Raw genomic sequence first — 13,461 nt, 5'->3', positions numbered from 1 at the left:
CTGAAAGCTGCCGATACCAGCCGTAGTACTTAAGGCAAGAAAAAAAAAACGCTGTCATTGAGTAAGTCCTCCTCGCCAGTAGTTGGCGCTACACGGTGGCGGTTTGACACACTGGCGAAGCGTCACGTGCGTCAGAAAGAAGGAAAGGTCTTGTGGTCTTTGTGTTAATTGAAATTAGAGGTGCAACAATTCAATGAATCGACAATCGTTTATCAAATTACTCAACTATTTTGATGATTGATTTCTTGTTTAGTGATGTCCTCAGCAATTAAGCCGCTCAACAGTGAATATTCTCCAATTTCAGTGGACCGCCATGAAAGCAGACTGCGTATCTTTTTGTGGTAAATCAAAATAAGACATTTGCAAACATCGTTTTAACTTTGGAAAACAGCCATCAACATTTTGGCCAATTTTCTGATGTTACGGACCAAACGAGTAACTGAATCAGAATCAACTTATGTTTGTGCATTTTCTTCACTGTTAATTTGAAATAATGTCCTGTTTTTGAATAAAGGGATGGAAATTGTTTTGGTTTTTTTGGGAGTCATAATCAACAGATGACGTGATTATTAAAATACGGGTTAGTTGCAGCCCTAATTGAAATGTTCTATATGAAAAGTACTACTGGTATGGGTCCGCCGTATCTGTGTCGGTGAGTACTCAAGAGCGAATACTCGTACTGGTATCGCTCTGAAAAAAAAGTGGTATCGAACACCTCTTAAAAAAAAAAAATTCAATTTCAATTTCAATGGACTGCGCGTCAATTTGGGCGCAAGATGCCGACCTTGCTCACTGTAGCGTCGCTGCTTGTGGTTGGACGACACGCTCCTCTGGACTTTCAGGTGCGAGGGCGACTGTCCGTTGAGCTCGCTGTTGGGTCTGGGCTTGGTGAGCGACAAGTCGCTGCCGGACGCCGACTCGCCGGGCTCCGGCTGAGGGCGGAGGCGGAAGGTCACGAGGAGCCGCCCCTCGGCGGCGGCTCAGTCTGGCGCTTACCTCCGAGGCCTTCCTGCCCAGCAGCAGGTAGGTGGCGGTGATCTCGTCGTACTTGGTCTTGGCCAGGGACTCCTGAATCTCGTCCAAGTTGTAGCCCATGCCCACCATCACGTCTGCGCGCACGCACACACGCAAATGAAAAAACACACAACTACGGCCGTGCGTGCCTGTTTGCGCCTTTTGTCCACACGCAAATGCAAAGAACATGACACCTTAAAATGAAAAAAAACCTCTCTGGTACTATGACGACCTATTTAACCATTACAAAATATTTGATTTCGAGAACAAGTTGGATTTTTTTTCTCCGAAAATTGAAATTTCCTCGTCAAATTTTCCTCAACATTTGTTTTCCTAAAACTGCTGTTAAAGTTTTAAGGCTATCTCGACCGAATGGAACGTGCTCCAAAGTCTGGTGCAAAAGCAGAGGGGTCCCCGATTGAAAAGGTCCGGAAACGTAACAGCGCGAGTTGCGCTCGTGAGTCCAAGTCGGCAGGGTGGCGGCAAACTGGCGTGCGAGCGGGACACGGCGGAAGGCTGACGACGAGCCGCACGAGCGTCCCGCGGTGAGCGGAAGGTACCCGTCCCTAGCCAGGAGTAGACCCACAAAAAAGTCCCAAGAAGCCATGACTGGAAGTAGGCCATGTTGGTTTGGCTCGCCCTCGGTTCAGAATTTGAGGTAAATTCCACAAATGTGGTCGGCTTGTCTATCATGATGAGGAGACCTACAAGAAAGTCTCAAGAAGCCACCCTTAAAAAAGTCTGCCATCTTGGTTGAAAGCAGACACTTTGCATTTTCATTTCATTTTGGCCATTCAAAGGGTGCTTTGGATGGATTTTTTCCTGTACCTATTCTCTTCTGATCCGTGATGTCCAGCTCAGGCTCAACGTAAGGCTTCAGCTCGTCGTCTTCGTATCCCGCGTTGATCCAGCGATCCTTCATGATTTGCTGCATCGAAAAGAACAGAGAGTAAAAGTATTTTTAGGATTTCATACCACGTGTCCTGTCGCGTGACCTCTCATACTTGATGTCCAGGTTGTTTGTTTTGATGTTCCGCTGATCAGATCAATGACTCTGGGAGATTTTCATCAGGCAGGAGAACAACTAATTATCATCGATCCCGCTGGGATGCGAGCGGACGGCATTTTGGCCTGCTGCGGCCGTCACGCGACGCACGTGCGCGTTACGTGGCTGCTTGACCGCAACAACAAAAAATAAAAATCACACTTCATGTCGTTTTTCTCAAATAATCAATGAAAGAAATGTAATAAATTGAGTCAAGAATAACAGGAATAAAGTTCTATTTTTTCAGAGACAATAAGTTTTTTCTGAATTACTTTGGAGAAAACAGTAATAATCTTACTGTAAATAATCTTACTGGACTGTAAATTACATTTACAATTAAATTCCATACACAATTTTAAACAAAGTATTTTTGAGGAAAGAAAGTAGAAATATGAGAATAAGACTGTACAAACATATTTCTTTTTCAATAATCAAGTAGTATTTTTTCCACGACAAAAAGTAGTTATCTTACCAGAACAATGTTGTACCAAATTTGTATTTTGCGCCAAAAAAAAAAAGAAAATGGTAATATTATATAATCTTATTTCTGAGAAAAACAATCGCACAAGAAGTCAAACTTATTATATATTTTTTAAAAGGTTTGTATTTTATCTGGGGGAAAAATAAGTACTTCTTGGGAATAAAGTTGTATTTTTGTAGTCATATTTAGAGAACCAAGTTAATTTCAGAGAGGGGGAAAAAAAAGAATAAAATGGTCAATTAAAAGGGTTAGCGAAGAAAATACAATCCCAATTCCAATCCAGTTGGGACGTTGTGTTAAACAAATAAAAACAGAATACAATGATATGAAAATCATGTTCAACCTATATTTAATTGAATACCGAATACAAAGACGATATTTATTTTTCAAACTGATCAACTTGATTGTTTTTAGCAAATAATCATGAACTTGGAATTTTATGGCTGCAACACGTCAAATGCTGGGACAGGTTGCAAAAAACGCTGAGAAAGTTGAGGAATGCTCATCAAACACGTGTTTGGAACATCCCACAGGTGAACAGGCTCATTGGGAACAGGTGGGTGCCAGGATTGCTTCCCTGAATTGCTCAGTCATTCACAAGCAAAGATGGGGCGAGGTTCACCTCTTTGCGAACAGGTGCGTGAGAAAATAGTCCAACAGTTTAAGGACAATGTTCCTCAACGTACAATTGCAAGGAATTTAGGGATTTCATCATCTACGGTCCATATCATCATCAAAAGGTTCAGAGAATCTAGAGAAATCACTGCATGTAAGCGGCGAGGCCGAAAACCGACATTGAATGCCCGTGACCTTCGATCCCTCGGGCGGCACTGCATCAAAAACCGACATCAATGTGTAAAGGATCTCACCATGTGGGCTCAGGAACACTTCAGAAAACCAATGTCAGTAAATACAGTTCGGCGCTACATCCGTAAGTGCAACTGAAAACTCTATTATGCAAAGCAAACGCCATCAACAACACCCAGAAACGCCGCCGGCTTCTCTGGGCCCGAGCTCATCTAAGATGGACCGACGCAAAGTGGAAAAGTGTTCTGCGGTCCGACGAGTCCGCATTTCAAATTGTTTTTGGAAATTGTGGACGTCGTGTCCTCCGGGCCAAAGAGGAAAAGAACCATCCGGACTGTTATGGACACAAATTTCAAAAGCCAGCATCTGTGATGGTATGGGCTTGTGTTAGTGCCAATGGCACGGGTAAGTTACACGTCTGTGAAGCCACCATTAATGCTGAAAGGTACATCCAGGTTTTGGAGAAACATATGCTGCCATCCAAGCGACGTCTTTTTCACGGACGCCCCTGCTTATTTCAGCAAGACAAGCCCAAACCACATTCCGCACGTGTTACAACAGTGTGGCTTCGTGGTAAAAGAGTGCGGGTACTAGACTGGCCTGCCTGCAGTCCACACCTGTCTCCCATTGAAAATGTGTAACGCATTATGAAGCGTAAAATACGACAACGGAGACCCCGGACTGTTGAACGGCGGAAGCTGTACATCGAGCAAGAATGGGAAAGAATTCCACCTACAAAGCTTCAAAAATTAGTGTCCTCAGTTCCCAAACGTTGATTGAATGTTGTCCAAAGAAAAGGTGATGTAACACAGCGGTAAACATGAGCCTGTCGCAGCTTTTTTGGAATGTGTTGCAGCCATCAAATTCTAAGTTAATGATTATTTCCTAAAAACAATCAAGTCTATCAGTGTGAACATTAAATATCTTGTTTAACACAACGTCCCAACTTCATTGGAATTGGGGTTGTATATCAGAGGAGCAATCAGTTGCTAAAAACGGGTTTGTTGTTCAATTTCGGCTCCAAACTCTGGTATTATCAGGATTTATTTATTTATTCTCCGGTGAGGCCCTAAAACCTCAATATACACACACGATGTGTTCACGGACAGCGACGCCAAGAAAGAAGAGCAGCTTGTGATCCGGACTGGAGATGGTGCCGTGGACGAGGGTGCAGAAGGGGCGGCGAGGTGAAGGGGAAGGTTGCGGATCGACGACATTCTCCAACGCAGACGCGCTCGTGATAATGGGCGGGCGGAACGAAAGCCAGAAGGTAATATTTACGTTTTGGGTGTCCTCTCTCACCTCGAGAGTACCGCGCTTGGCCGGGTTGAGCACCAGGAATCGCTTCAGGAGGTTCTCGCAGTCCGTGGACATGTAGAAGGGGATGCGGTACTTCCCTCGCAGCACGCGCTCGCGAAGCTCCTGCGGAGGTTAGCAGGTAAGTTAGGCCTGCTACACACAGCTTGCGAAACTTAACTATGGACCCCATACGTGAGGATTTAAAATAAATAAATAAATAAATACATTCCGGCATTCAACAGTTTTGGTCGTACCGTGTGTGGTGTCCTCCGATAACCTCAACACAGAACACCACGCACTAAACATTCTGTTCCACCACCGTCTCGAACGATCAAATGTGATCAAGCCAAAACAAAGAAGAAATGTAGCAACGCATCATCAAAGAGGACACACAAGAGGAAAAAATGATGGTGGTCTTGGTTCTATTTTTTTGAGATACAAATCTCTCTCGGGCTTCCCACAGCTCCACTAGCTGGTCCTCTTATTTCGGAGGTCCACAGACTACGTTTCGGGTGTGTGAACCGTTATATTTTACTGCTATGCTTTTATTTTGAAGGTCTGTCATCAAAGGCTACTGGATATGTTGCGCCAATGTTTCCCCGAGTGTTGCAGACGGGACCGCAGGCGGGAGTGTTGTTGAGCCCACTTACACGAAACACGATTGTTTCGTTGCGATTGTTCCTCGGTCCTTTGATCGGCTACATTGCGTTTCACGTCACAATTCTCCGAGTCATGAGACGGCTTTCCCCGCCGCACACACGAAGATTTTTAGTTGTAAATATTGAATACGTTTAGAATGTGGGCTCTGGCTCGTTTCTGACCGTGTTATCGGGACAAATACACCGTACCAAAGAGTACACCTCAGACCAAAAGGGTGGTCTTACAGGACCATCGTAAAGAGACGAGAGAGAAAATAGGCCGGCGTTTGTCGTCCTTGGTCCGAAGAGGAAAAATCGGGATAAAAACGCCCGATTATCTTTTGTTTGTGGCGGGCCTTCGCCAAATGTCAGCACTTTAGGAGGTTCCGCTGTACGGCGAACGGCAAGATGTGGCTTCCCGTTCGATAGCGTTAAACGTCACCGCTCACCTTGAGGTTCTGGCCGTCAAAGGGCAGCGACCCGCTGACGAGCGTGTAGAGGATGACGCCCAGACTCCAGACGTCCACCTCGGGCCCGTCGTACTTCTTGCCCTGGAAGAGCTCGGGCGCGGCGTAGGGCGGCGAGCCGCAGAAGGTGTCCAGCTTGTTGCCCAGCGTGAACTCGTTGCTGAAGCCGAAGTCGGCGATCTTGATGTTCATGTCGCCGTCCAGCAGCAGGTTCTCCGCCTGAGGATGAGAAGCGGAGGGCCGGTTTACACAAAAAGGGTCAAGGCGACCGTCGGGCCGCAATATTAGGTACTCCGGCTTTGCTATTACGAAGACATTGTTACAATACAATACAATCGCCACGACGCTGAGGGCAGAAGAAGAACTAAAAACAAAGAAAAAACAAGCAAAGAAATCCTCCGCCGAGCCGAGGAGGTACGTCCGCCACATCCTGTGTGGCGTTCGGATGCAAGCCGGGAAAAGGAGCATTCGGTGTCAACACGCGCGGCGAGGCGAGCGCTCGTGCCTGCGGCCTCATGGATCATTCATGGAGGAGAAGCGGCGGCGGGCGGACGCATCAATATTGATACGCAGACGCGCAAAATGGAGGCGGCGCGCTTGAAGCCGGTCTCCACAAAGACGTCCTTGGAGAAGGTTTGAAAAACACCAGCGGCGTCTGCGTGCTTCGCTGGGATATTTTCAAACCAACGTGAGTCAGACGGCCTCCGAGGCGGAGACAGTTTGCTTATTTTCATCCCGGCTCATGAAAATCATTCCTGACAAAACTGGTTCCGCGACCTTTGGGGAGAAATTCTGCTGTGTGTGCGTGTTGACCTTGAGGTCTCTGTGGACGATGTGCTTCTGGTGGCAGTACTGCACCGCTGATACAATCTGCAACAGGAAGAAGAAAAGCAGTTCACAGGAGTGTTGTCATGTCTCTTGGGTTCTTACATTTTTAAAACAGGGCTTCCCCAATCTGAAGAGCTGCATTTACTCGGTGAAATTTATTCAAGTAGGCTTTTGGTTTGAACGCAGGATACAGTTGACTTTTACTCGAGTATTTTTGTGAAGAAGAAATGCTCCATTTACTCCATTACGTCGAGCTACATTCCGCTTCAGGGTGTTTCAAAAGTCACTCATGGTTTTTGTATGGCTGACTGAAAATCTAATCGAGACATTAAGCGGATGAAGACACAGAATAATCACACACGCAGCGGTCACAGAATCCTTGAAGAGCGCTGGAGAAACGCGCGAAACGGTGGCGCACCACTGACCTACGGGTGAACATTCCAAACCAAAGATGCTACCACAAATATTTTCCGTTCGTGGAGCTTTGACTCTGTGAATTTCCTTTTCAATTAACAATACAAACCCCTGAGTGACTTTTGAAACAACCCTGTATTTTTAACATCAGGTACTTATTGGTGCTCGCACAATCTAGTTTGGTTCGTCAGCGGGACATGTCACATGACTCTCTTTCACCGATCCACTGTAACTTCTAGCAAAGTTTTCAAAGCGACTTTATTTACCCAAAACGATATTTACCTCGCAGGTTGGCTCCTGCTCTCCCCTGACCCGAGTGAGGATAAGCGGTTGGGTACGGAAAATGAATGAATGGAGTACAAAAAAGAAGAACTATGTCACGCGCTGTCATGTGTGCCTCCCTAAAAATGTCCACATTTCAGCCTACAAGAACGCCACTTGGAGCTTGAGAAGCACCAAAGGAGCTGCCTCGGTCTGCTTCTGCAAAATGTAACGTTCTGTGGAATACTACAAGCGGCATTTAAACTGATTAGCCCGTTGCTTAATTAACAAAGATCATTTGTTTTCATCTTTAGCACACACCCCAAACGCATCTCATTATCTCAACTCGTTGAGCCGCAAAGGCTGTGGGAACGCAGCAAGGTTTTGCTTCTGACTTGTGTCTGAAAGGGACGTGCGAAGAAATCCCAGCTCTACCGTTTTGCCAATTTATCAGGAAGCCAGTTAAAAGCGAAAACTAACATTTGGTCTTTAACGGCGTGATTTGGAACCTGACGCCATTTATTATGAAAGTGAACTGAGTTCAGTTTGGTGACCCGTTGACGAGCGGCGGCCTCGTTAACGTCACATGACACGCCCGACCTCAATTAGCATCCGGTGTCGCGACGGGGCGAAGACCGACCACGGAGGACGGCGGCGGCGGCGTCCGTGTAGCGCGGAGGTGCGAAAACAGAAGACTGCAGGCGTGGAAGTAGCTGCGTACCTGTCTAAATTTAGCTCTGGCCTCTTTTTCCTTCATTCTTCCATGTGCTACCAGGTAGTCAAAGACCTCTCCTGCAAAGAAGAAGAAAGCACACAAGACACGGCGGTGAAGACGAGACAAGATGGAGGGCGGCGTCCGGGCGGCAGCTGCTCGCCCCACGTACGTGTTTCCAGACGGCGTTTTTAACCGCACATGAGCCTCTCCTGAGGGCAGGAGCTGCTGCTGATAAACATAACCAAGTGTGTGTGCCGTGTCTCCAACCAACTCGGGGGGAGAATAAAAAATGTATCAGAAATTTTTGAAAAAGCCTCCTCGAACAGCTGAACTTTGTTTGGGGTTAATTAAAGGCACAACATGGACTGACTCGCATTTTACAGAAGTGATTGGTTAACTCTGAACAAAGCCACATCCCCATTTACCAAGATATCTTTGTTTTTTGTTTTTTACTACTCTTGATATTTATTTTTTTGAAATGGTGTCACATTAACAGTGGGAAAAGGTTTGGAAATGATTTATCATGGTCTCGCTTTTTCTTTTTTCTTTTGAAATCACAAAAACTGGGCATTTGAACAGGGGTGTGTAGACTTTTTATATCCACTTTGTATCTACACCTCTTCAGCCGAATCCTCGCACTCGACCTGCGCGGGCGTCAGTCGACTTTAGAAGGCCCAGAAAAGCAACACATCGACGCAGAAACGGACAAGCGGAATTTCATTCGCTTCCATTCCATTTGCTGATCAGAAGTCAATTTTCGCCCTGTAAATCATCAATCGGCCAGCGCTGTGTCTGCGCATGCTCCGTCTTGACGCAAACGTGCCGTGACGTCATCGTTCACGCACATAAACATGGCCGCTTCCGACCAGAGCTCGTAAGCGATGGAACTACTTGTAACTTGTTTTTAATCAAGCTGTTGTCTTAATAAAAGTGAAAAACAATGCCCACTACCAACTGCTAAATAGACTGACCTCCGCCTTGATAAACGTTTTTTACGTTGTTTACGTCAACGTGCGCATGTCACACGGCTGTTCCGATTCCGATCGGAATAGATCACGTCACATGTAAACAGCTGACCAGAGATCCTCAATCGGAATGACAAAATGTCATCACGGAATGTTTCGAGAACGCTTCTTGGATTGACGAGCGGGAGCGCTCCATCTAGTGGACAAACGTCACAATGACATCATTCTGGGTGACTGCAACGCTGAACAACATTTACTGTTACATGAGAAAGTAAGAATACTGTATAACGGTGTTCAATTGCCACAACTTCAGCCGATTATGATTATTTTGAAAAGGACTAAATCAGTCGGGCCCTAGTAGAGAGTAGTCGAATCGTTGACTTTACTTGTCCACGACGACGTTTTGAGCGTGACGTCGACTAGTCGCACGTGATTTTGACCTGATGAGGCTGTCACCTTTTTGTATTTCAACGGTCTTCCGCTTCTGAATGCGCAGCTTTAGTAAGCGAGGGAGAAGAAGCTGCCGCCAGGCAAGGGGCAAAAAAGCCAGGATTCTGGACAACATTTCAGTCAGGGCAAACTAATTGGAAGGGGAGCAGGAATTATTCCAGCGCACATGAAGACGCCTGCGATTGTTGCAGAAGCGGCTGCTGTGGCGGGCCCACAATGAGGACAGGTTTCCCCGATGGGCCGAGTTGTACAAATTTGACCCGGCCGTCCCAACGGCAAGCGCACGCCGAGCGAGCTGGCGAGCTAACCTACTTCCATGCTCTCGCGTTCTAACGTGTACGTTCTCAGCGTGCATTCGGTACGCGAGCGAGCTGTCGTCCTTTGTCGGTCAATAGAGATTCTTGCGAGGCATTCCTTTGGCCTGTGTGGTTTCTTTTGTTTTGTTTTTTTTAATTATAGTACACTACAGTGTACACGAGATGTTAGAAGACACGTAAAAGACAGAGGATGGGCAAATTCGATGCGCATGACTGTCGTCTTCCAGCATACGCCTCAGTCCAGTCATCATCTCGTTACAATGCAACAGAGGAGAGAGAAATGGACAGAATGGTAGCATCGACTTTATTAAGAAGCAATGCAATTGGCCTGCGATCAGAGCGCTCGTCTCGGGAGATAATGACATTTGCTCGACCTTTTCCCGCGAATCGATGGCGAGACATCCGGAGCGCGAGTGTGACGCCATTCAGGACGTCTCGCCAGTAAAGTAAAGCTTCAGAAGAGTTCAACGGCAAAAAGTTACATTTCAAAGCGGAGTGGATGCAATACTTCAGCATGAGCGACCATCTCAATTTCCGTTTTGTATAAAGATTGTGCTTTCCTGAAATGCATTATAGTTTAATTTGAAGCTTATTCAAAATAAAAGAAATGTTTTGAATGATCACTCAAGTTTTCTTACGAGAATGGTACACATCTTATAAATTCTGCCAGGGCAATCAAACTTTTGAGCACAACTGCGTAAGGTTCTCTCATTTACAAAATAAAAGGAGGGCCGCATTTCAAGATAAGCGCAAGTCAATAAAAGGTGAACATGACCGTGTTTATATTCACAATGTTCATTAACAGTCTCAAGCAAGTTGACATATTTTAATGCAACCCATCTTAACAATTGAAGAGTTTTTGAGGTTCACGTTCTTCCCCTCCATTGGCCAATAACTGAGCGTTGTAACCACTGTTGACACGAATGGCGGCTGCTCACCTCCGCTGGCGTACTCCATGACCAGGTAGAGCGTCCTCTCCGTCTCAATCACCTCAAACAGCTTAACTGCCAGCACACACAAGAACGCCAGACAGCTTCAGTGTGTGCCCGAGCGCGCGTGGATATGAAAGAGTGGGCGGCGGGCTAAAAATAGACCGAGGGCGGGAGGGAAGACGAGCAAGCGCAGATAAAAAGATGTTTGGCTGTCTTTGGAGTCTTCACCATGATGATCATCTTGCTGATGATGCCGGCAGAGCACGTTAAGGCACAACAAGAAATCAAACTTCATCAACTCGCGGCAATCGTCAACGCACATGAAGAGGATCATCCGTTTGCTCTACGGGCTTCCTGACATATTTCACTTTGTCAATTTTCACACTCGGCCTCCACATAGGAAAAATATGCCAAGCGTCTAACGGTTGCCGTTAAAAAGCGAACAATATGGTGGAAGCCAACTGGACATAAAGCTTCAATAAATTGAATGTGTGGACAAACCGAGGTGAGAAGTCACTTCGTCATGTCTGACTAACTAGATTTTCTTGATACTTTATAGGACAAAAACAAGTTAATAGAGAACGAGCGGACAGATGGATGGTAAGATCCGCTTACCAATGTTGGGATGATTCAAGATCTTCATTATTCTCACTTCTCTGAAGAGCTGAAAAGCAAACACAAAGTGACCAGGAATTCATTTATTGAAAACGCAAAGGGACCTTACAGTAATGAAAGCAAAATGACCATAAAAGCATGAAGACAAACAAATTGACAAACAAAAACACGATGACCATAAAAACATGATGACCACAAAGAATGAAAACAACTGTCCACAAATTCATGCAATGTGACCAAAAATAAATTAAATCAACACAAACAAAGTGCCTATAAATACACAAAGAGAAAACAAACAAGTGACCATCAACTTGTGAAAACCAACACAAAGTGGCCATAAATACATGGAAACAAAGCTTTTCGAACATACAAGTGGTCAGATGTGTAAGCAGGCAATTTATTACCCGTTTGATTTGAAACGTGCCCATAAACTCGTAATTTTAAAACATTTTAAAAAGTGATCAGAAATGAAAACAAATCAAATGTGACCGTTGATGAATGAAAACACACAAAGCGACCATAAACACATGAAAACAAACAAGGTTGGTGTACTGATGAGCTAGTGCGGCTAATGCAGTTGTGTGACCAAACAGTCCAGATTTTGTGCGGTGGTTTTGTTTGTGCAGCCTCCAGTCAACCGGCCGAGCTGCTACGGGAACACAATTAGAGGGGGAAACAGACGATTCGGCACACAACGGGAGCGCTGCGTGGCGCAGGCGGCCATTCCCGCAGCGTGACGCATGTTTGCGCAAGCCGTCACGTGTACCTTTTGGTGTAGTAGCACAACATGCCGTGATGTTGCCGTGCATCCGCGCATGTCACACGTTTGTTTCCATTAAACGTAGTGGCGCACGCAAACACCAGCTCGGAACAGATCACGTCACATGTAAACAGTTGAATGACAAGAAAGTCTGCACGTAAACCCGGCTTATGTGACAGAGGCTTTTTGTTTCCTCAAAGTAATCTTAGACAATAATCTCCCATTTCTTGACAGCGAACAAGTGAGAACAGGCATAAGGAATACTTAAGAAAGCGTGAAATGCGGTAACTTGAAAGCGTGTTGGGGGGGGGTAAAATGATTTGGGAAAAAAGTTTTTAGATGCTATCGCTAGATCGTGGGTCAGTCTGGAACGTTTCCCCGGCGGGAAACAGGAGTTCACGGTACTACAGCGCACTGGATCTACATCAGGGTACAACTCCATAAGTGTGTGTACATCTGATCCTCCGCAATGTGCTTCCAGGATTAGCATGACGCTAGTTGCTGTTTTTAATTCCGCAGATTTACTGTGACAATCGCACTGAGGCCATTTCACGCAACGCTGGGTAATGTTCGTCGCTGATTAACAATTTGGCCGGGAGGCCCTTTCACACAGTTGCTCAAAGTCAGTTTGTCCGTGTGAAACGGAACGGAGGAAAGCCGGGACGCGGGTGTCAGCTTGGCCCAGTGGTTAAGAAGCTACACCAGCAAAGCCTGGCAATAGACAACTACTACACACTCGACAGGACATCCTCAGATTGTTCACGATCCAAAACAGGGAAACCATCAGTAACTTTGCCCCTGTCAACGCTACCCATCGAAGCTGGCTTTTTCTCACGTTACAGAGATGGTCATAACCCCTTTCACACTGCGCATCAGACTGTTTTTAGAATGTATAGCAAGCAGATTTTGGAAAGATGGGACTTAAATTTGGCTCTTGTGTGACTGGTGCTGAAGATGTGACAAAGCGCGAGTGAGGACGTAGACTGCTACGTTAGCTTGTCGGGCTAGCCACCATATGCTCGTGTATTCGGACAGCAGCAGATGTGGACAAAAGATCTGTTCTGTGGGATTAGAGCGCGGGGGGGCGGCTTCAATCCGCGGTGACGCTCGCTCGTCCCTCTCGGGGGATTTGTCCACTCTTCATCAGCAGAACGAGTGACGATGAGGAGGGAGGGCGCAATTGTTGCGTATTTATAGCCTCACATGACACCAATTTCACCGTTTCAAGTCTTTTGGGACAGCGCGAACCTTTTTAAAATAACCTCGAGAGGAAATCAAGCATCCTTACAGAAGCGTCCTGACGTTTTTTGTTTTTTTCTGTGCGCGCGAGCGCCGCTGTCATGACTCAGTGCTTTTTTTTTGGGAGCCTCTGACACACAAAAGGTTAGAAATCAATGGCGCTTTGGAAAAACTGATGGAAAACCACCGCCAGCCTAGCGGAGGGTAAAGGATG

General features: G+C 46.0%; 1 protein-coding gene across 13 annotated transcripts in view; it reads right to left on the bottom strand.

Moving 5' to 3' along the window:
• The window catches only part of mark3a (MAP/microtubule affinity-regulating kinase 3a), a 36,170-nt gene that overhangs the window by 9,625 nt on the left and 13,084 nt on the right, over window positions 1-13,461 (bottom strand). For 8 of the 13 annotated variants that reach the window (XM_061794368.1, XM_061794374.1, XM_061794372.1 and 5 more), the window contains exons 4-12: window positions 11,249-11,297; window positions 10,640-10,705; window positions 7,976-8,046; window positions 6,565-6,621; window positions 5,734-5,970; window positions 4,629-4,769; window positions 1,843-1,942; window positions 997-1,109; window positions 785-932 (exon numbers count right to left, since the gene is read on the bottom strand). In XM_061794368.1, the coding sequence (XP_061650352.1) occupies window positions 785-932; window positions 997-1,109; window positions 1,843-1,942; window positions 4,629-4,769; window positions 5,734-5,970; window positions 6,565-6,621; window positions 7,976-8,046; window positions 10,640-10,705; window positions 11,249-11,297 (982 nt within the window). The remainder of the gene's footprint in view (window positions 1-784; window positions 933-996; window positions 1,110-1,842; window positions 1,943-4,628; window positions 4,770-5,733; window positions 5,971-6,564; window positions 6,622-7,975; window positions 8,047-10,639; window positions 10,706-11,248; window positions 11,298-13,461) is intronic. The other 5 variants (XM_061794371.1, XM_061794381.1, XM_061794377.1 and 2 more) reach the window with 1 other exon arrangement.

Source organism: Phyllopteryx taeniolatus, chromosome 13 (assembly GCF_024500385.1).
Source record: "Phyllopteryx taeniolatus isolate TA_2022b chromosome 13, UOR_Ptae_1.2, whole genome shotgun sequence".
NCBI lineage: Eukaryota > Metazoa > Chordata > Actinopteri > Syngnathiformes > Syngnathidae > Phyllopteryx > Phyllopteryx taeniolatus.
The sequence above is the reverse complement of the archived record's forward strand: the minus strand, read 5'-3'. Positions and strand labels throughout refer to the sequence as shown.